The sequence below is a fragment of the Leptodactylus fuscus genome, chromosome 7 (assembly GCF_031893055.1).
Source record: "Leptodactylus fuscus isolate aLepFus1 chromosome 7, aLepFus1.hap2, whole genome shotgun sequence".
NCBI lineage: Eukaryota > Metazoa > Chordata > Amphibia > Anura > Leptodactylidae > Leptodactylus > Leptodactylus fuscus.
The window spans coordinates 11,673,950-11,695,186 of record NC_134271.1 but is presented as its reverse complement, the minus strand read 5'-3'; the positions used below and the strand labels follow the sequence as shown (position 1 = coordinate 11,695,186).

General features: G+C 46.6%; 1 protein-coding gene across 10 annotated transcripts in view; it reads right to left on the bottom strand.

The window, feature by feature from the left end:
• The window catches only part of PPFIA1 (PPFI scaffold protein A1), a 53,082-nt gene extending 39,480 nt beyond the window's left edge, over positions 1-13,602 (bottom strand). For all 10 annotated transcript variants that reach the window (XM_075281013.1, XM_075281007.1, XM_075281008.1 and 7 more), the window contains exons 1-2: positions 13,229-13,602; positions 9,736-9,999 (exon numbers count right to left, since the gene is read on the bottom strand). In XM_075281013.1, the coding sequence (XP_075137114.1) occupies positions 9,736-9,999 (264 nt within the window). In that variant the 5' untranslated portion in view covers positions 13,229-13,602. The remainder of the gene's footprint in view (positions 1-9,735; positions 10,000-13,228) is intronic.
• Positions 13,603-21,237: the final 7,635 nt, after the last annotated feature.

Below are 21,237 nucleotides of genomic sequence, written 5' to 3'. Positions count from 1 at the left end.
CAGGCTGTCCGGACAGAGAGCTTTAATAATGGGATTAGCCCCTTCGCTGTTGGGAGACTCTCTTAGGCCTCAGAACAAGCAGTAAACTACAATCAACCAATACTATACCCAGCGGATTCTCACCAGATAGAATTGTCTGCTGTCTGGCACCGAGTCCCGGAAAGAATTTACTTTCCCCGCAGAGCGATACAAAGGCACTACTGTACAAGACTATAATAACCCGGGATGCCACAGGAGACCCATTATCTGTCTGTACTACAGGCCATAAAATAACCGCACCAACCTCACCTAATACAGGAACATACTGCAAGGGTTAAACCCCACACAAAAAAGCAAAAGTTTAGTGGTGACTGTCTAGTGGCTGAAAGCAGAATCACAGCACGTGACAGAGACAGCTCTGCTGCATCACACCACCGTCCTATGGAATCATTTACACTGGTAAAAATAGACGCACGCCCACACACAGAATATAGAGAAGTAAACCCGGACTGAGCGTGCTCCCCATAGTATGTGCACGGGAATATACGCTACTGCTCCCTGTTATCAGCCATGTCAGGAGAGGCCGACTGTAGGACAGGGGAATACAATCTATTACTATCTGTTATCAGCCATGTCAGGAGAGGCCGACTGTAGGACAGGAGAATACAATCTATTACTATCTGTTATCAGCCATGTCAGGAGAGGAGAGGCCGACTGTAGGACAGGGGAATACAATCTATTACTATCTGTTATCAGCCATGTCAGGAGAGGCCGACTGTAGGACAGGGGAATACAATCTATTACTATCTGTTATCAGCCATGTCAGGAGAGGCCGACTGTAGGACAGGAGAATACAATCTATTACTATCTGTTATCAGCCATGTCAGGAGAGGCCGACTGTAGGACAGGGGAATACAATCTATTACTATCTGTTATCAGCCATGTCAGGAGAGGCCGACTGTAGGACAGGGGAATACAATCTATTACTATCTGTTATCAGCCATGTCAGGAGAGGCCGACTGTAGGACAGGGGAATACAATCTATTACTATCTGTTATCAGCCATGTCAGGAGAGGAGAGGCGACTGTAGGACAGGAGAATACAATCTATTACTATCTGTTATCAGCCATGTCAGAAGAGGAGAGGCCGACTGTAGGACAGGGGAATACAATCTATTAGTATCTGTTATCAGCCATGTCAGGAGGGGAGAGGCCGACTGTAGGACAGGGGAATACAATCTATTACTATCTGTTATCAGCCATGTCAGGAGAGGAGAGGAGAGACTGTAGGACAGGGGAATACAATCTATTAGTATCTGTTATCAGCCATGTCAGGAGGGGAGAGGCCGACTGTAGGACAGGAGAATACAATCTATTACTATCTGTTATCAGCCATGTCAGGAGAGGCCGACTGTAGGACAGGAGAATACAATCTATTACTATCTGTCATCAGCCATGTCAGGAGAGGAGAGGCCGACTGTAGGACAGGGGAATACAATCTATTACTATCTGTTATCAGCCATGTCAGGAGAGGCCGACTGTAGGACAGGAGAATACAATCTATTACTATCTGTCATCAGCCATGTCAGGAGAGGAGAGGCCGACTGTAGGACAGGGGAATACAATCTATTACTATCTGTTATCAGCCATGTCAGGAGAGGCCGACTGTAGGACAGGAGAATATAATCTATTACTATCTGTTATCAGCCATGTCAGGAGAGGAGAGGCCGACTGTAGGACAGGGGAATACAATCTATTACTATCTGTTATCAGCCATGTCAGGAGAGGCCGACTGTAGGACAGGAGAATACAATCTATTACTATCTGTTATCAGCCATGTCAGGAGAGGAGAGGCCGACTGTAGGACAGGAGAATACAATCTATTACTATCTGTTATCAGCCAGGTCAGGAGAGGAGAGGCCGACTGTAGGACAGGGGAATACAATCTATTACTATCTGTTATCAGCCATGTCAGGAGAGGCCGACTGTAGGACAGGAGAATACAATCTATTACTATCTGTTATCAGCCATGTCAGGAGAGGAGAGGCCGACTGTAGAACAGGGGAATACAATCTGTTACTATCTGTTATCAGCCAGGTCAGGAGAGGAGAGGCCGACTGTAGGACAGGAGAATACAATCTATTACTATCTGTTATCAGCCATGTCAGGAGAGGAGAGGCCGACTGTAGAACAGGGGAATACAATCTGTTACTATCTGTTATCAGCCAGGTCAGGAGAGGAGAGGCCGACTGTAGGACAGGGGAATACAATCTATTACTATCTGTTATCAGCCATGTCAGGAGAGGAGAGGCCGACTGTAGGACAGGGGAATACAATCTATTACTATCTGTTATCAGCCATGTCAGGAGAGGAGAGGCCGACTGTAGGACAGGGGAATACAATCTATTACTATCTGTTATCAGCCATGTCAGGAGGGGAGAGGCCGACTGTACGACAGGGGAATACAATCTATTACTATCTGTTATCAGCCATGTCAGGAGAGGCCGACTGTAGGACAGGGGAATACAATCTATTACTATCTGTTATCAGCCATGTCAGGAGAGGAGAGGCCGACTGTAGGACAGGGGAATACAATCTATTACTATCTGTTATCAGCCATGTCAGGAGAGGAGAGGCCGACTGTAGGACAGGGGAATACAATCTATTACTATCTGTTATCAGCCATGTCAGGAGAGGAGAGGCCGACTGTAGGACAGGGGAATACAATCTATTACTATCTGTTATCAGCCATGTCAGGAGAGGCTGACTGTAGGACAGGGGAATACAATCTATTACTATCTGTTATCAGCCATGTCAGGAGAGGAGAGGCCGACTGTAGGACAGGAGAATACAATCTATTACTATCTGTTATCAGCCATGTCAGGAGAGGAGAGGCCGACTGTAGGACAGGAGAATACAATCTATTGTTCCCTGCTATAAGACCGACTGTATGAGAAATCAGTACAATTATTCGCTGTTATCAGTCATTTCGGACTGACCGATGAATGTGACATCACATGACCTGTGACATGGAAGCGGCTCTATGGGTGTCAGACCCCACAAATCTTCATTTGATGACCTATCCTAGGATGCAACGCCTGGAGTGAACCATCATCTAAAAACCCAAATTCAAACAAAATGATCAAAAAACCTAAAAGCAACCCCTTGCATCGTACAAGACGTAGCATGGTCGCCGAGACATGAGGCACCATGTACAGGCCGCATCCCCTACATACAAGATGGCTGCTCCCATGGCTTCTAGTAAGAGGAGAACACGAGGCAGGAACGCAGCAGAAGCCAAAAAGCAAATGACACACGAGACACAAAATTTACCAAGTAGAAGTAAAACATTACAAGTTTCCATAGTGAGCCCCATATATTCAATTGTCACCTAATCTTAAAGCGGCAGCGTACACGCAGCGTTTACCCGGCCTGTATGTTGTGCTTGGCAAAAACCGTGATCGTAGAGAGCGAGGTGAACGCGGCTAAAATTACAGGAGAGAGCGAGAGACGGGATTTTACACATAACTAGAAGTGAAACTAATGGATCCTAAAATCCGAAGAAAAAAAACACCAGGCGGTCTACAGACACAGCAGCCTTAGCTCGGCCCCACTTGGCGGCGGCGACGACATATGGACTCTATTAAATGGTCTCTGAAGCCGACTTAACACCTCGAGCTCACTAATCATTTTTTCTGGTTTCTGCTCATTTTAGGGCAGTTTAACCCCGTCCCCACCCCCAGCCCCTCCGACCATCCATAAAAGGAGCAGTCTGATCGGTAAAAAAAAAAAAAAAAAGACGCCAAACAATAAGAAATTCTGCTCAGAACTTTGATGTTATAATCCCGCAGGTAGAGGAGACTTTAGTTTCACTCATTTTACCAGAACAGGAAGAGCAATCGTATTTCAGGATAATCTGGTTTACGCTCAGGGCAGGGCCAATAAAATAGAAGGGGGGGTGGGGGGGGGGGCAGCAGTAAAATAAAGTCACGCCGTTGTCATTTTCACGGCGGACCCTTCAGACTGATGCGTGTCACAGGCCTCTTATTATTCCTCATGAACAGATCCAGCCTTTATAGATTTTGCCCCTCGCAGGAGTATCATTGGTGAAAGCACAGTCAAGAGTTGGGCTACACCGGCAACTTTAGCTGCAGGTCCTGTTGCATGATCAAATATCGCCATGTCGCCCTGCGGGTCACTATTGCGAGTGAATGGAGTTGCAGTACACGCTAGTGGATGTGGCAACACACATGTGACTACCAGATTGCAGCACGACTCCATTTGTTTGCCTTGATTGCATGAGGCCTTGGACTTGGGGGGGGTCGGTCGCCTCCAATAGGTCTGCTTTAGGGTGCAGAAACACACTGCAGCACCCCCTGAACCTCTAAGACTCCATCCACCCATAGGGGCCAATGGTTCTACAATAGAGATGAGCGAACACTGTTCGGATCAGCCGATCCAAACAGCACGCACCCATAGAAATGAATGGAAGCACCTGTGACGCTGACTTGGCCGGCGTCACAGGTGCTTCCATTCATTTCTATGGGTGCGTGCTGTTCGGATCGGCTGATCCGAACAGTGTTCGCTCATCTCTATTCTACAACTCTGCAGGTAAAAACCGAAGCTTTGCCTGCAGCATTGAGTGACTATTGGCCACTGTGGGCATCCATACCCTTCAAAAATCATTGTATTTTCCATAAAATAACACATTTTGAAGCCTCTTTTCTTATAGAACGCTATGCTGGTTTGCTCCTCTCTTGCTCCTCCTGGAAATGCATGAATAAATTGTAATCTTAGCGATAACCTTTTGCCTTGTCAAGAGGGTTTGTCTTGTGTGGCCATGTTATCTCTGATTAGACATCATCATAGCATGTTGGGGCTGTCAAATTAGAAATCAGATTCCAGGAGGTATAACAGAGGAACAACACAATGGAGTTGCAGGAAAAGAAGTTTCGGAGAGAAGAGAAGTTCCCTTGAAGGATTTGGACAACGCAACCAATAACCTCACAAATAACTGCAGACTATTTAGGCTACGTTCACACTGCGCTGTACTATACAGCACTGTATACCAATGAACGGGCAACAAAATGGCCTCCACCTGCAAACTCTCCTGGCACATCCATTAAACCGGTATTGCCGATGCAGGAGGGGAGCGGCGGTATAATCCAAATCACCTAAAGACAGACAAGGCTTCGGATACCAAAACTAGCCATAAAATAGTCATGTCGCCCATAGCATCCAATCAGAAGTCAGCTTTAATCGATCCAGAGCAGTTTAAGAAATGAAAGCAGAGTTCTGATTGGCTGCTATGGGCAAGCAAGACAACCTTACGGTTAGGCCGGATAAAACTTTATTAAATCCAACAAAACAGACAATTTTCAGATATGAGGCCTAAGAAGAACAGGCCTTGATGCCCATAGCAACAAACCAGGGCCCGGCTTTCATGTCTTGTCCTCTCAAAAAAGGGGAGCCGCTGTGTTTGGTTGTAATGGACAACAAAGCCAATATGTCAGTCAGCCTGTCTGACTATAACACACAAGAAGCGAGGCCTAGTTGTTTGCAAATCTGCCTTAGGCTCTGTATTGCAATTCAGTCAGATCTGATGGCAAGATTGTCTCCTCCTGCCATCTGAACAAAAGATGCCAAGATGGCGCCCAAATCGATAGGGTACATAGTTGTCCATAAAAAGAAGGCTGGTCTGAACAGAGGTTTAATGTGTCATGTGACATTGCGACAAATGATTGTACGATGTTGCCTACATCGTACAAGAGTGCCACACTTGTCTATGGTTGTGTCCGGTACTGCAGCTCATCCGAATGCAATACCAGGCACAGCCAATACCCAAGAGTGGCGCTGTCTCTAGGGTGCGATGAGGCCGTTGTCATTTTATACAACCCCTTTAATGGAAGAACTTAGGTTGTTGAAGAGTCCTTTCATGTGAATACGCCTCTATTACGTTATCACTTCTCACTTCAGTCTTACTCAGAATTCATTTGCATTAACGCGTGACTTAATTGTTCCAAAAACAGCTTGACAGCAGGAAAAAGCGCGGCTCCGACCACGGCGGAGGGATGATCAGGCACCTTACGTTCCACAGAATAAGAATGTGATGACAGCACAAAGTAATCCCAAGAGCGACGCCGAGAATATCTGACAAAACCCTTCAGCCGCCTCCATAGTTCTGTCACTGAACATAAGCGATGATTGCCCTGACATAGTAGTGGAAGAGCGGCCCCGGGCCCCATCCTTCCTCTATTCTCTCCTCCAGACATCTCCCATCTTCAGGAGCTCTTTGAAAGGATTTCATTCTCACACCTCACTGACTCTGACGCTCACGCACTTCTCCCGCAGCACATAGGCTTCTTAGAGCTACCATTGCAGATACAGGCGGTAATATTCTATATAATAATATTATAACTGGCTTGCTACGTGGAACAGGAGGGGGAAAGCGAAATCTGTGATGGAGACGTCCTATCACTACTCTTAGCATCCCATAGTTCGGTCAGACGACTTACAGACAGGCCTGGCAGTCATAAAAAGTAACCCGAGACTGAAGAATATATACAGTAATGTATGCGTTAGTCCTCGTAGCAGCCACCGTGCATCAGCACATATAGATGTCCCAGATTAGGCCACGTGTAGTCCCATAAACCAAATCGTCAATTCAGGCAGTACCTACCATGTAAATGGTAGCAAAGGGTCTTTGACCGTTCAAGCGGTTGCACTATTACTTACAAACAGGTATATATGAGGATTCCCAGGACATATATATTGAGAATATGTGATCGGTGAGGGTGCAACACCCAAGGAAACCAAAGATCAGCTGGTTGAAAGAGGCCCCAGTATTTGGGTAAGTTCTGAGGTCTCTTCACTGAATACAAGCACAGCGCCGTACACTGTATATAGTAGCTGTGGTTGGTATTGCAGCTCAGCCCCATTCACTTGAATGGGATTGAGCATTTGTACCACGTGAACGTCATCAGCACTGGGAAGCTGATCAGTGGGGGTCCCAAGTGTCAGCCCCCACCGATCACGGTGATGATAATTTGCCTTTTCATTCGCAGCCAAGAGATGGAGATCATCATTATGGTAGATCCTGCTCTTAGGTACAAAGCTATTGAGCATTTGCAACTTCCCATTTCAAGGGAGCAGAAGTGATGACTTCTCCCAATGGATTCACTACAACTTTCAGGCATGCTGGGAGTTATAGTTGTACACGAGAAGAGAGCCACAGGTCATACATATGGCACTATCTCCCACCTATGCACATATGTAGCGTCCTCATCCCTTCTATCCACTATAGACCTTGACTTTCCCCCCGCACTAAACCACACTGTAATCTCTGGGATAATTGAACAATGGAAAAGCTCAGACTAACACATGCAACGAGTGCTGAAGACGACCTCCTCCTCCTCCTCTCCGAAGGAGGCGTTCTCGCTGCGAAGGCTGCCAACACTACATTGAGATGCCAGGCCAGCACATGAGAAGAAAGAACCTCACATGACTATTATATTATATATCGCAGCGTTCACTGAGGACGGCAGAAACAGCCAGATCTTACGTCTGCAAGAAATCAGTGGAGGAGGCCGGCAGCAACAAGTTAGAGTCATCCAGCCCTCGAATATAAGACACAATAGTATAGACTGTTAAGACCAAAAATGACTGGGTTTCGACCTGGGTGAAACCTGGAATTCCTGAGCAGCTCACCCCAGCAATGTATGCAATGCAAAGGTTGAAAGCTGGGACGAGCCCAGGAATTGCATTAATAATTGACACTTTGCGCTGGATTTTTGGGATTTGTTGAAGTCCTAACTACTATAGATTGACCACTGATGTTTTCAAAGTAGCTAACCTGTTGCAAACTCACCACTTGTATCCCAAGCCTAAAGAGATGTTCTCATCTAGGATATGCTACCACTTATGATCCATGGGGGCGACCTCTAGGTTCCCTATCGACCCTAAGAACGAAGGGGTTGCAGCATTACGCACACTTTGATCTGCTCAGTAGCGCTCCTGGCCAACCGGTTGTGCAGGGAATTGCAGACCTAGTCACTTACTGAAATAAGAAATAGTTGGATGGGGCACCGCTGATCAGGGGTAAACAGTCAATGCAGTAGCCCGTTCATTCTGGGGATTGTTGGGGTCTCATCATATCTTAGCAATATGGCATCACTAATAGATCATTGCAACAGGTAGTTCTCATATGTTCTTGCAATTTCAACCCTTGTTTGCCTACTGGAGGGCAATTTTGTTAAGGCTTAAAGGAGTTGAACAGGATTAGTAAAACATGGCCAGTTTCTTCTAAAACATTGCCGCACCTGTCCATTGTTACATCTGAAATTGCAGCTCAACAACAATAAGGTGAATAGAAAGTAGCTGCAGTATTAAACACATGAAATGGATGGGGCGGTGATAAGAGACATGTTTTTCCAATCATGGACAATCCCTTTAAGAAATCCTGCCGTCAACTACGTAACCAGCAATCCAGCTGTGGCCGATTGTTTCCTGCACAGTGCATGGATGGCATTGGCAAGGTGCAGAGACACTAACCAAGCCCCCAGTCTCTTAGTACTTCTTGCTGAGGGTCTACCCTTATGACATGGACAGCAATAGGACCAGTCCCAACTTTTGCCCCCAGACTCATAACACACAGTTGTATATATGGGGCCATGCAGAAATATGGATCCGTGCACTATACATGGACAGCATGGATAACAAATTACAAAGCACACAGTCACGTGAAAGTAGATGAAGTATAGCAGGGGCATTATGGGGCTTTAAGTCTCAAGCGTCTTGTACAGTAACTGCCCGTACCAAGTCTTCAATGAATCCCGTTCTGTGCATGTGCTTGTGTGAATAAGGACAGTGCCAAGGACAACGCGGCCGGACATATGCATTATAACTCACGTCAGTTTTCTGCAACCTATGCCAGATTTATCATGAGCATCCAACAGCATCAACCTCAAATAGATAGGAACAGTGACTGCCATCCTCAGACACCGCTTATGTATCATCAGAGGCCTCGGGCTTCAAAGGTAAAAACCTGACCATTCACCTGTCTGTTAGCCCTGGTGGCAGATATTGGGGGAATGCCTGGTCCAAAAGATATGAGACTGTTGGCAGGTCTATAAAAATAGGATCGTCCATGGCCAACCAGGGTGTAGGCGCATACCGTGAAACATTCCCATAGACACTTGACTAAGGCCGAAGTACTGTCCATTTGGCCCCCTGTAGGGCTGCTATACGTCCATACACCATGCTAGCTGCACTGGTAGCCTACAGCCGATGTGTGCCCATATAGGGGGTCAAAGCTATACCGCAGGAGATTCTTCCAACATACAATGCAAGTGTGAATGTGTCCTAACAGATATTATCTGGAAAACACCACATTTGATGCCTGTCATGACACCCCTGGGAAAGTCCTAAATCACACAAACTTCTGCTTCTTCTACAGTTCACTGATACAGACAGAGAGTTTTATCAAAACCACAGAAGAATTATACCGCATGTATTCTGCAAAAACCACCGACCAAGCAAGGTAAAAAGCAATTCTCTTTGCATTGAAGTCCAAAGCGTCACCATTCACCATCACGGCCACTAAAACACTTAAGGGTAGCCATAGGCGAGTGAATCGACCCCTCCTCGGACCTCCACATGCACCTCGAAGTTTTGCAGCACAACACTGACCCCTTACAACGCCCCATGCATCACTTTTATACCTACAAATCAACACAAGGAAGGGTCAGCCGGTATCTACCTGCGGCAGCGCCGTGTTGAGTTGCCTCTGTAATGAGTCCCGTTCGTGGGTGACTTCCTGGAGCTTGCCCTGATTTAAAGCCAGCGTTTCCTGGGTCTCTCGCAACGTGTCCAGCAGCCGGTCTCTTTCTTCTAACATCGACACCATAAGTTGCTCAAAGTGGGAATCGGAGTCTGCCTGCAGGGGAGAGCCTGATCCGTGGCTTCCATTACCCCCCGGAGGCATCTCCGCCTCGCTGATGGTTGGCATCACTTCGCACATCATCTGAAAGGAGAACATGGAGATTAGAGACATTCGGAAAACAGACCAAACATAAAGTTGTAAAGTCGTCCAGTCCCTTCTTGGTTAGTTCTCTTACTAGGAAAGCTTAGGCATTATGGCGGCCACTAGAATCCGGAGACCAATATACAGTAAGGGGGTATGTACGTGTGACGCTCCTGTTATCTCCTTATAAATACGGCTCGCACTCTGGGGCACTGGGGATTAAAGGGGTTTTTCCTGGGGATAGGTCATTAGTGAGAAAAATCCATTTGAGGCTGAAAACCCCTTTAAGAGTCCAATTCCACTGCACTGCCTCCACAGGAGAAATGGTGGTACTTATTGAAATTAAAGGGATCATCCAGTTTATAAAACCCATTTCCATGTCCTATTAGTGAATGCTGAGTTAAAGTGGGTTTAACTGATAAAAAAATCGGCAGGAGCCCAACACCCAGGCCCCCCGGCCGATCAGCCTGATCGCTACTTACCCAGCACAGCGCCGTATATCGTATAGTGGCTGTGTTTGGTATCACAGTTCATCCCTACTCACTTAAATAGGACTGTGCTGCGTTTAGGCCACATGACCGATAAACGTGAAAAGTAGAAGCTGATCCATGAGACAGGCCATCAATTAAAAAGTTCTGGAAAACCCCTTAAATAGAGCTGGCTCCTCTGGTCAGGACCCTCATCTCCTGGCCACGGTGGGGGTTATTCCATCTCTGGGGGACCCTGTCCTGTTCTGCATTGCACAGACAAACCACTGATGTTAATGAGCACTGTGTAGTAATTCTTCATTTCCCCTGTAGGGGAGCTGCAGGGAAACTGAACACTCACTTAAGTTTCTCCTACAGATTACAGACAATCACTGGGGGTTTCTAGCACGGGGACACAATGCAATCTGCTTATTGTCAAGAGACCCTCTAACACACAAGGACTGTCCAAGGCAGAGACCCCCTATAATAGTCTGTCCATGCTGGGAGGCTCTTTATAAAAGTTCCCTAAACCAGATATAACCCCACATCCTAAATCTTAGACCACTATCGGATTACCACAATAATACGACGGATGACGAGGAATTATTCACGTCCTACTCAGTCCTCGGACATCCATTAATCCAGAATACTACACCGCCATGGTATGTGAAGCTATAATGACATGTTATGATGTCGTACAGGAGAGCACGTCATGTACGTCAGCAGAGTCCAGCACCCCAGGTGACAACTGTATACCGTCCCAGCCATAGCCCTACTAAATTGGATAGGCGACACTGATTATCTATGGCGGTATACATAGTCCATACACGGATGCAGCACAGATCAATGTACATAACACATGGAGCCATACAAGCTGTATAGTTATATGGCCGACACAGGAGATAATAGATACCAGGGAGAGGAGATAAGTCCACATAACACGACATACAGCACATAGATGTATAAAGACATGCAATACAGAAACCTGCCACGCAGTACACGAGGGCGCTATATGGGGGATATGGAAATCCCGCACAACTCTTCAGCTATAAATCGCTCTCTTTTCTCCCCCTTCTTTCTATGTGATATATTGGGGGACCAGCGCTATCTTATATCTATGACAAGTCTATAAACTATATCTTCTATCACACCAGTCTACAGAACATGCTGAGAGTTGTTGTCCTGCAAATGCAAAATAACTGGAAGGCCAAGCCCAAAGCCACCGGAGCACCAGCCCAGCTGTGAGATCACCTGTCAGACAGGTCCTGTCAGGTGACCCCTCCCCACCAATGAGCAGGAGAGGATGCTGCAGCGCACATGGTCCTCACTGAGCTCTGGTCTACACTGCAGCACTGATAGGGTTACACGGGGTCTTCACCTCTTATACAGACTGTACAGCTAATAGGAAATAATGTGAGAAGAGACAAAGCTCAGACAGTATAGACCAGGGTGCTAGTACTAATGCAACGGACCGAACAAATACTGCAAGGATACCAGAATAATCTGCACACGATGAGGAGGATCCTCCAGTATCAGAGGCAGAGACCGGAGCGGCCACACTGTACAGGGGATGCTGGGAATTGTAGTGCCATAACTGGGGGTGAAGTAATGCAAGAAAACGCTGCACACGGATCTATATACAGGGCTATAGACATTACACACAGGCTATATACTCTTCTATAGGACATCAGTATATACACAAGCAATCACTGCGTCCTCCCAGTATCCAGCCACTATAATACTATACACACAAGTATATAAGATGTTATATACAAGTCTATGGGACATCACATACTATATACAGACTATACATACATGTATATGATACATTACATACAAGTCTATGGGACATCACATACTATATAGAGACAAGTCTATAGCACATTATACACTATATACAGACTATACATACATGTATATGGGACATCACACACCATACATACCTATGATACATTACATACTACACGTACACACTATACATCTATACTACACACACACTATACATGCATGTACAGGACACACATATACACCATGTTATACACACTATACATACCTATGATACATTACATACTACACGTACACACTATACATCTATACTACACACACTATACATGCATGTACAGGACACACATATACACCATGTTATACACACTATACATACCTATGATACATTACATACTACATACACACTATACATGCATGTACAGGACACACATATACACCATGTTATACACACTATACATACCTATGATACATTACATACTACATACACAATATACATACATGTACAGGACACACATATACACCATGTTATACACACTATACATACCTATGATACATTACATACTACATACACAATATACATGCATGTACAGGACACACATATACACCATGTTATACACACTATACATACCTATGATACATTACATACTACATACACACTATACATGCATGTACAGGACACACATATACACCATGTTATACACACTATACATACCTATGATACATTACATACTACATACACAATATACATACATGTACAGGACACACATATACACCATGTTATACACACTATACATACCTATGATACATTACATACTACATACACACTATACATGCATGTACAGGACACACATATACACCATGTTATACACACTATACATACCTATGATACATTACATACTACATACACAATATACATACATGTACAGGACACATACACACTATGTTATACAGGTCTAGGGCACATTCGCTCTTCTTACCTTGCTGTGTCCTCCCGGTATCCGTCCACTAACGTGTTAACCTGATCCCGGTTCTGTGTTCCGTTCAGCATGGACCGGGCCGGTGTTACCGGAGGAGGGGGGGGGGGAGGGATACCGGGGACCGCACACAGGAGCTGGGGATGGGGGGGTAGAAGATGCCGGGATCCGTACACCGAGGGGTAAGGGAATCCCACAGACACGTCCTGCGCCGGCCCCGGTGCTCCCTGCGGTCCCGTGCGGGGGTGGAGCGCGGCAGGACAGGGGATCCCCTGGTCGGTGTCCGGGTTCGGTCAGGCCGCCTCTCTGTTCCCGGCATACACAGCGGCGCCTAGTCGGTGCGTGACGTGCCCGGCATGCATTGCGTCACGCAGTGGGAGGAGTCTGATAGATGTAACCAGGGTAACGAGAGGAGTGTCATGATCGTGACAGGAAACCAATGAGCAGAGAGGAGGCGTGGCCTGGGCGTGACGGAGTGACAAGTGAAGTCGTACTACAGTGAGGGACTGAGCCTAGAACCGACCTGTCATACACGGAGGACAGAGCCTAGAACATTCCTGTCATACACGGAGGACAGAGCCTAGAACCTTCCTGTCACACACGGAGGACCGAGCCTAGAACATTCCTGTCATACACGGAGGACAGAGCCTAGAACATTCCTGTCATACACGGAGGACAGAGCCTAGAACATTCCTGTCATACACGGGGACCGAGCCTAGAACCGACCTGTCATACACGGAGGACCGAGCCTAGAACATTCCTGTCATACACGGAGGACAGAGCCTAGAACATTCCTGTCATACACGGAGGACAGAGCCTAGAACCTTCCTGTCATACACAGAGGACAGAGCCTAGAACCTTCCTGTCATACACGAGGACCGAGCCTAGAACCTTCCTGTCATACACCTAGGACAGAGCCTAGAACCGACCTGTCATACACGGAGGACCGAGCCTAGAACATTCCTGTCATACACGGAGGACAGAGCCTAGAACATTCCTGTCATACACGGAGGACAGAGCCTAGAACCTTCCTGTCATACACAGAGGACAGAGCCTAGAACCTTCCTGTCATACACGAGGACCGAGCCTAGAACCTTCCTGTCATACACCTAGGGCAGAGCCTAGAACCGACCTGTCATACACGAGGACCGAACCTAGAACCGACCTGTCACACACGGAGGACCGAGCCTAGAACCGACCTGTCATACACAAGGACCGAGCCTAGAACCTTCCTGTCATACACAGAGGACAGAGCCTAGAACCTTCCTGTCATACACCGAGGACCGAACCTAGAACCGACCTGTCATACACGGAGAACCGAGCCTAGAACCTTCCTGTCATATACGGGGACAGAGCCTAGAACCGACCTGTCATACACGAGGACCGAGCCTAGAACCTTCCTGTCATACACCGAGGGCAGAGCCTAGAACTGACCTGCCATACACGGAGGACAGAGCCTAGAACCGACCTGTCATACACAGAGGACAGAGCCTAGAACCGACCTGTCATACACGGAGGACAGAGCCTAGAACCAACCTGTCATACACGGAGGACAGAGCCTAGAACCGACCTGTCATACACAGATGACAGAGCCTAAAACGGGCCTCTAATACACGGACAGAGCCTAGAACCATTCTGTAATGCATGAAAGGGCGAGCCTAGAACCGACCCGTTATACATTGAGGGCTAAGCCTGAGTCTAGAACTATCCTGTAATACACTGAGGACTTAGCCTAAAATCAGCCTGTAATGGAGGACCGAGACTGGAGTCCGAGCCTAGAACCCTCCTGTAATACAAGGAGGGCCGAGCCTAGAACAGACCCCTCATACATTAATAACTGAGTCTAGAACCGTCCTGTAATACACGGAGGACTGAGTCTTGAACCAACCATTAATGCAAAGAGGACTGAGTCTAGTAATACCGACCTGTAATACACCTGAACCTTGAATGAGTAATATATGGAGCTCTGAGCCTAGAACCTGTAATGCATGGATAACTGAGACTAGATTTGACCTATGATACATTGAGGACTGAGCCTAGAACCAACCTACATGAAGGTATGAGCTTAGAACTATAGTGTTATTCATGAAGGACTGAACTGAGAAATGATGTGTAATACACACGTGTCTGAGCCTAGGATCAACCTGTAATACATGGAGGTCTGAGCCTAGAACTAACCTATAATACATGGAGGTCTGAGCCTAGAACTAACCTATAATACATGGAGGTCTGAGCCTAGAACTAACCTATAATACATGGAGGTATGTGCCTAGAACTAACCTATAATACATGAGGTCTGAGCCTAGAACTAACCTATAATACATGGAGGTCTGAGCCTAGAACTAACCTATAATACATGAGGTCTGAGCCTAGAACTAACCTATAATACATGGAGGTATGTGCCTAGAACTGACATGAATTACAAGAAGGTCTGAGTCTAGAACTGGCTTCTTATTGCAAGAAGTGTAATCTAGAACTGACATGTTGTACAGGGAGTTTAGTCTAGAACCTACATTTAATACATGAAGTGTAGACTAGAACCAATGTGTTATACGTGAAGTGTAGTCTAGAACTGACTAAAGCAGAAATATTCTAGTGATGGCATAATCTAGAAGTGCTCTCTTATGGATGAAGTGTCTAGAACTACTTAACAGCAACATAGACACTTTTATTTGTTTGGGGGTTTGTTTGTTTTGTTTTTTTTGGGGGGGTTACATTTTTTCCTCCCATAACTCTCCATCACTTCTTACATTTGCGGTCACTATTTGAGGGCTTGTTTTTTGCAGGACAAGTTGTAGTTTTTTTTCTGGCCTCCTTTATTTTTCCATATTATGTTTTGATAAATCCACATGGGGGGGGGGTCAGTTCTTCAATGTGTATAGAACAATGTGATCATGTTACAGGCTAGCTCACACCAGTGCAGGGTTCTGGCGGCGAAGTCGCACAGTGCCCAGATAATCCAGAAACCGATGATGATGATGATGATGACATCACGCCCCGAGTCACGCTGACTACCCCCCTAGGCTCCTGTTTACATTCCGTCCTGTTTCTGTCTGGTTTCCCCTTCATATACATATTCATTCTTCGCTGATTAACCATTGAGACTCATCACCGCTCATTGTTTCTGGGGATTGGCCATTGTTCTCTGCTCCTTTGTATTCACTTTTACATAAAGCTTGTCCTAATCATCTGCCCCCCGCCCATCCTGAGCTTTTCAAAGGGATGGTCCAGGATGGATAATGTTGTTAAAGTGATCATAGAGAATTAGGAGAACATGGCAGGAGGCTTGCATTGTTTCAGCGACCTACATTGATTTCAGGATTCAAGGTGGAATTTGGTGCTGATTTTGAAATGGTCCGGTCTCCGCCACTGCAGTCCATTCGGGCACACATGGACTGTCAGGTCAGTTCTGCGCTCCCGGGTGACAAGATTCGCAGTTTTATTAGATAACGCCCTCATCGTGAGTCATCGCAGTGATCAAATTAGCCGACTTGTCACATAATGACACACTAATTAACACTAAAGAGCCGAGGTGTCTGCTGCAGATTTATGACACCGAGCTGCAGAGATGTGTAAGGAGACATTCACACCCGGCCAAACAAACACGCTGAGGTTTTTCTGCTCTGCAAGCACAAAAAGGCGCAGATCTGCTGCTCAGAACACGGCAGGGACACTTGTGCGCTGGAGTCGTACGCCATGATTGTTACCTCGTCACAACAATTCTGATTGTGTTTGTCACTTGTGTTGTGATTCTGCAGCTCAGTCTGTAGTTAAAGGGGTTGTACACCTAAAATTCTGGTGCTTACAGGGTGTCTTAAAGGGATATGGTCAGTATAGATACTTATCCCCGATACGCCAGGATAGACCCCTCCACCTTGCAACACCAGATGCAGCCTATGAACAAGAGTGGCGCTGTCATCAAGAAGGAAGCAGCCATGTTTTGCAATCTTGTGCATATCTATAGATGCAACTACGGCCGAACCTCCTGCAGCCGGGGCCTAGAGCAAACCGCCACTACCAGGAAGCATAACCTCTGCCGTATCTGGAATGTCGGAGCCGTGTACTCTGATATGAAGCCCTTTGTTCCGCGCCCTCTCATATGATTTCTTTGTGATACTTTGGAATCACATTCCTGGTTTATCTCTTGATCTGACCAGGAAATAGCAACTATAAGGACGTATAAACCATCTTACTTCTTCAGTAGCAGGAAAACAGGACCCGGGGGGGGGCAATGCCATCTGGTTACGCATACTCCATACCTGTCAAGTGAAGGTGCAGTAGACTGGTGGCCGACTGCAACATCCATTGACTCATATACTGCCACCCATGACGGGCACCCACTTGCATTGACCCAATTCTAAACCATCTTGCAACTACTCATCTCTTTCTGACCGTCATCCACATTCTATCTGTGGACCCAGACCACCATGCAGACTTGTTCACAACATGCCCATACACACAAGCTTCCCATCATTCTCACCCTTGTCAGTGCCCCACACATTGTATTTGTGCCCCCTTCTGTGCTAGATCCTAGCCCACAGAATATCTCTTTGACTATAAGCTGCTTGTTTAAAGGTTTAATGTTCTCCTTTCTGATAGTGGAAGGCTGTGTATCATAAATCTCCTCCCCCCAGTGCACCAGAGAGCAGGGGGGATACATTTATGATACACATATGATAAGCCCTAGTGTGGTGAGGGTCACCTGTGGGACCCCCTGGCTTCCGGCTTGTTTGCAGCTGCAACCCCTATAGTTATGACAGAGGGGTGTGGACTCATCTGGACTGACATATTCATCGCAACTAACTCCAGAAGTTGTTGCAACGTATGGCAGAAATTTGTGCCAATTATTTGCAGGTCCAGATTTCCTTTTTATCGTCCATAGATTGCAAATTTTCGCAAGACCCCTCCTCCTTTTAATAAATTTTATTTCACCACCGTACCACCCTTAAATTTGGCGCCTATTTCTCCACCCTGGATTTTCAGACGTGAACAGCTTCACATTGGAGGGTAGACTTGAAATATCGCAGGGGCAACATAGAAAGTCACCCCCCTCCCCTATTACTAGATGGACCTGACCCGGCTTTATCCCTTTACACAGATCTGCGGAGTGAGATACGGGAAGAAAAAAAGCAAGAAGCCGGAGGGCAGCCATCAGGAGACGTAGTCGCTGCCTGCTTCCATTAAAACCTCTATAGAGATGGTATCCCTCCCCCCGAAGCCCCCCAGGCCTCAGATAGAAAATCCTGCAATGTCCATATATTGTAGAGGATGCTCACTATTATTGAGGCTTCGCTAGATTCTGCAGCTCAGTCTGTAGTTAAAGGGGTTGTACACCTAAAATTCAGGTGCTTACAGGGTGTCCCAAGCAACTGTAATCTGTTCAGGAACCTGGATGCAAGTGTTTCATTTTTCTGCAGCACCCCCACAGGACAAAACAAGCATTACATGGTGCCCATTGAAATCTATGGGTTGTATGTGTCTGTTTCTTCACCGATGCCTTTCTAGCCCCTCAGTTTTGGGTTATAATAGAGGGTCCAGACTGTCTGTATCACATGGGGCTGGACTACCACAGCCCACACATTGTATAACGCTCCCAGCTCAGATCCTAGGCAGTATAATGCCCCCGCACATTATAATGTGCGCCCCATGTTAATAGATGGGAGACAGCAGTGACCTCTGACCCACAGTTCTATAGACGTAGCGTGAGACACGTGAATTCTCAGTAGACACGACTATAATGACTTGTCTGTAACACTAATGGAGGGGAAGCAGAGGTGTCTGTCTTACTCTACAGGCTGTAATTATTTTGGCATTTGCGTCCCTTTAAGCCTGGGTAGGTGAGGTCTCTTTCATGTGACGAGTACAGATCCATCCCCCTCCCCCCCCCATACCTGACAACTACCGTGGAAGGGAATTAATCCTCCTGACAATGACACTGTCAGTGTATTAAAGGGATTGTACAAGTCTTTCCTACTGAGGATCGGCAGATGGGAAGGGGTCTGACTCCCACTGCCCGTGCCTGACTCCCAACCCTCCTGATTCAGTGGGACAGTCCCAAATTCTGGGTGCTGTCCCGGATGGTGGGAGGTGTGACAACTGTACATCGGACCTGCTGCTTCAGAGTTGTCAGCAGAGGAGAGCGGAGAGAAACTGGAAAGAGGTGAAAATTAGGGGGGTCTTTTTGGTTGATGTTTTTTTTCTGTGGGGGCATCATTTTACAGCGAGGGCACATTAAGGGGGCATTAAACGAAGGGAACTAAAGAGGGACATTATACTGTGGGGGCTATAACAAGGGAGATGTTATACAGTGGGAGTCATATTAGGAGAGGGAATTATACAGTGGGGGCACAATTAGGGGGGACATTATACCCTGGGGGGAACAATTAGGGGGACATTTTACTGTGGGGGCTAAATTAAGAGGAACATTATACCGTGTGGGCCACATTAGGAGAACATTATACTGTGGGAATAACATTAAGGGGGCATTATACCGTGGGAGTCATATTTAGGGGACCTTATAATGTGGGGGCCACATTGAGGGGGACATTACACAGTGGGGGTCATATTAAAGGGGGCATTAATCAGAGGGAGCTATATTAAGAAGGACATTATACTCTGGGGGGCCATAATGAGGTAGCATTATAATGTGGGGGGGGCATATTAATGGGAGAATTATACCATGGGCCCAAATTACACCCTGGTGGGCACCATAAGGGGGACGTTATATTGTGTAGGCGAAATGAAGGGAGAAGTCATACGGTGGGGGTCACATTAAAGTGGACAATATAAAGTGGGTGACACATTAAGGGGGGCGTTATAACGTGGGGGTTATAGTTAGGGGATATTATAGACTGAGAGCTACATTAAAAGGGGACATTATACTATGGGGGCCACATTGAGGGGTATTATACTATGGGGGCCACATTGAGGGGTATTATACTATGGGGGCCACATTGAGGGGTATTATACTATGGGGGCCACATTGAGGGGACATTATACTATGGGGGCCACATTGAGGGGGTATTATTCTATGGGGGCCACATTGAGGGGACATTATAATGTGGGGGCCACAATGAGGAGGGATTATACTATAGGGTCTATAGGTGACCTTATACTATGCAGCCACTTACACTATGGGGGTACAAAGGGACATGGAGCTTTGCGTCCGCCCATGTTGGCCCTGTCCGGTGCAGGACCTCTCACTACGGGAGAACATGTATTTTGGATGGGGCGGTGAGAACAAGTAATGCAGTGTACTAACACGCGGGTCCAGTTACAGATCCTCATGGCGCGTGTTCAGGGCCGTCATATTTCATAGGTTTTGTTTTGCAGTCGTCATGGAAGCTAAACTCACTTTTCCTGTGCAAATTTTTTTCTTATTGGCAACCCTCACCAAAATCTGCAGCAGGCGCTGACTGTATCTGCAGATCTCATCAGAAAGGTCAGGTACGAAGCTGCAGCGATGTGCCCCGGGGTCCTGACATATCTGAAATATCACCTCAAAGCCAAATATTCTGACGTCACAACCAAAGTTCCTGATCTCAGATATTATACCTCAGATTTCCAGGAACAGAAATCTCTGCGCTGTACCAAAGGGGAGTGGGCGATATAGGGTGGTCACAGATCCAGGACTAGAAAACATGGATGCTTTATTTAAAAAATAGCGCCACCCCTGTCCTCAGGTTGTGCGTGTTATTTCTGCGCAGCCACATGCAGTTAATGTGGTTGAGCTGCAGTACCACGTACAACCCATGGACAGGTGGGGGCGCTGTAAGTAAGACATCACAATTCTGTACGATCCCTTAGGATTGTTGCAAGCACACAATTCCTTATTGTAAGGAAGCCTAAAGGTGATCCTTCATGATGGCCGGGGGTAGCGGCGCCAGAACCAAGGATCCTCTGGTACTCTACTGGGCCGGTCCGACCTGTGATCACCTTCTATGTATTCTCCATGGATTCTCCAGTATCTGACAGTCCTGGGAGCCGCGGCCATCTGTCTGTTACTGCAGGTA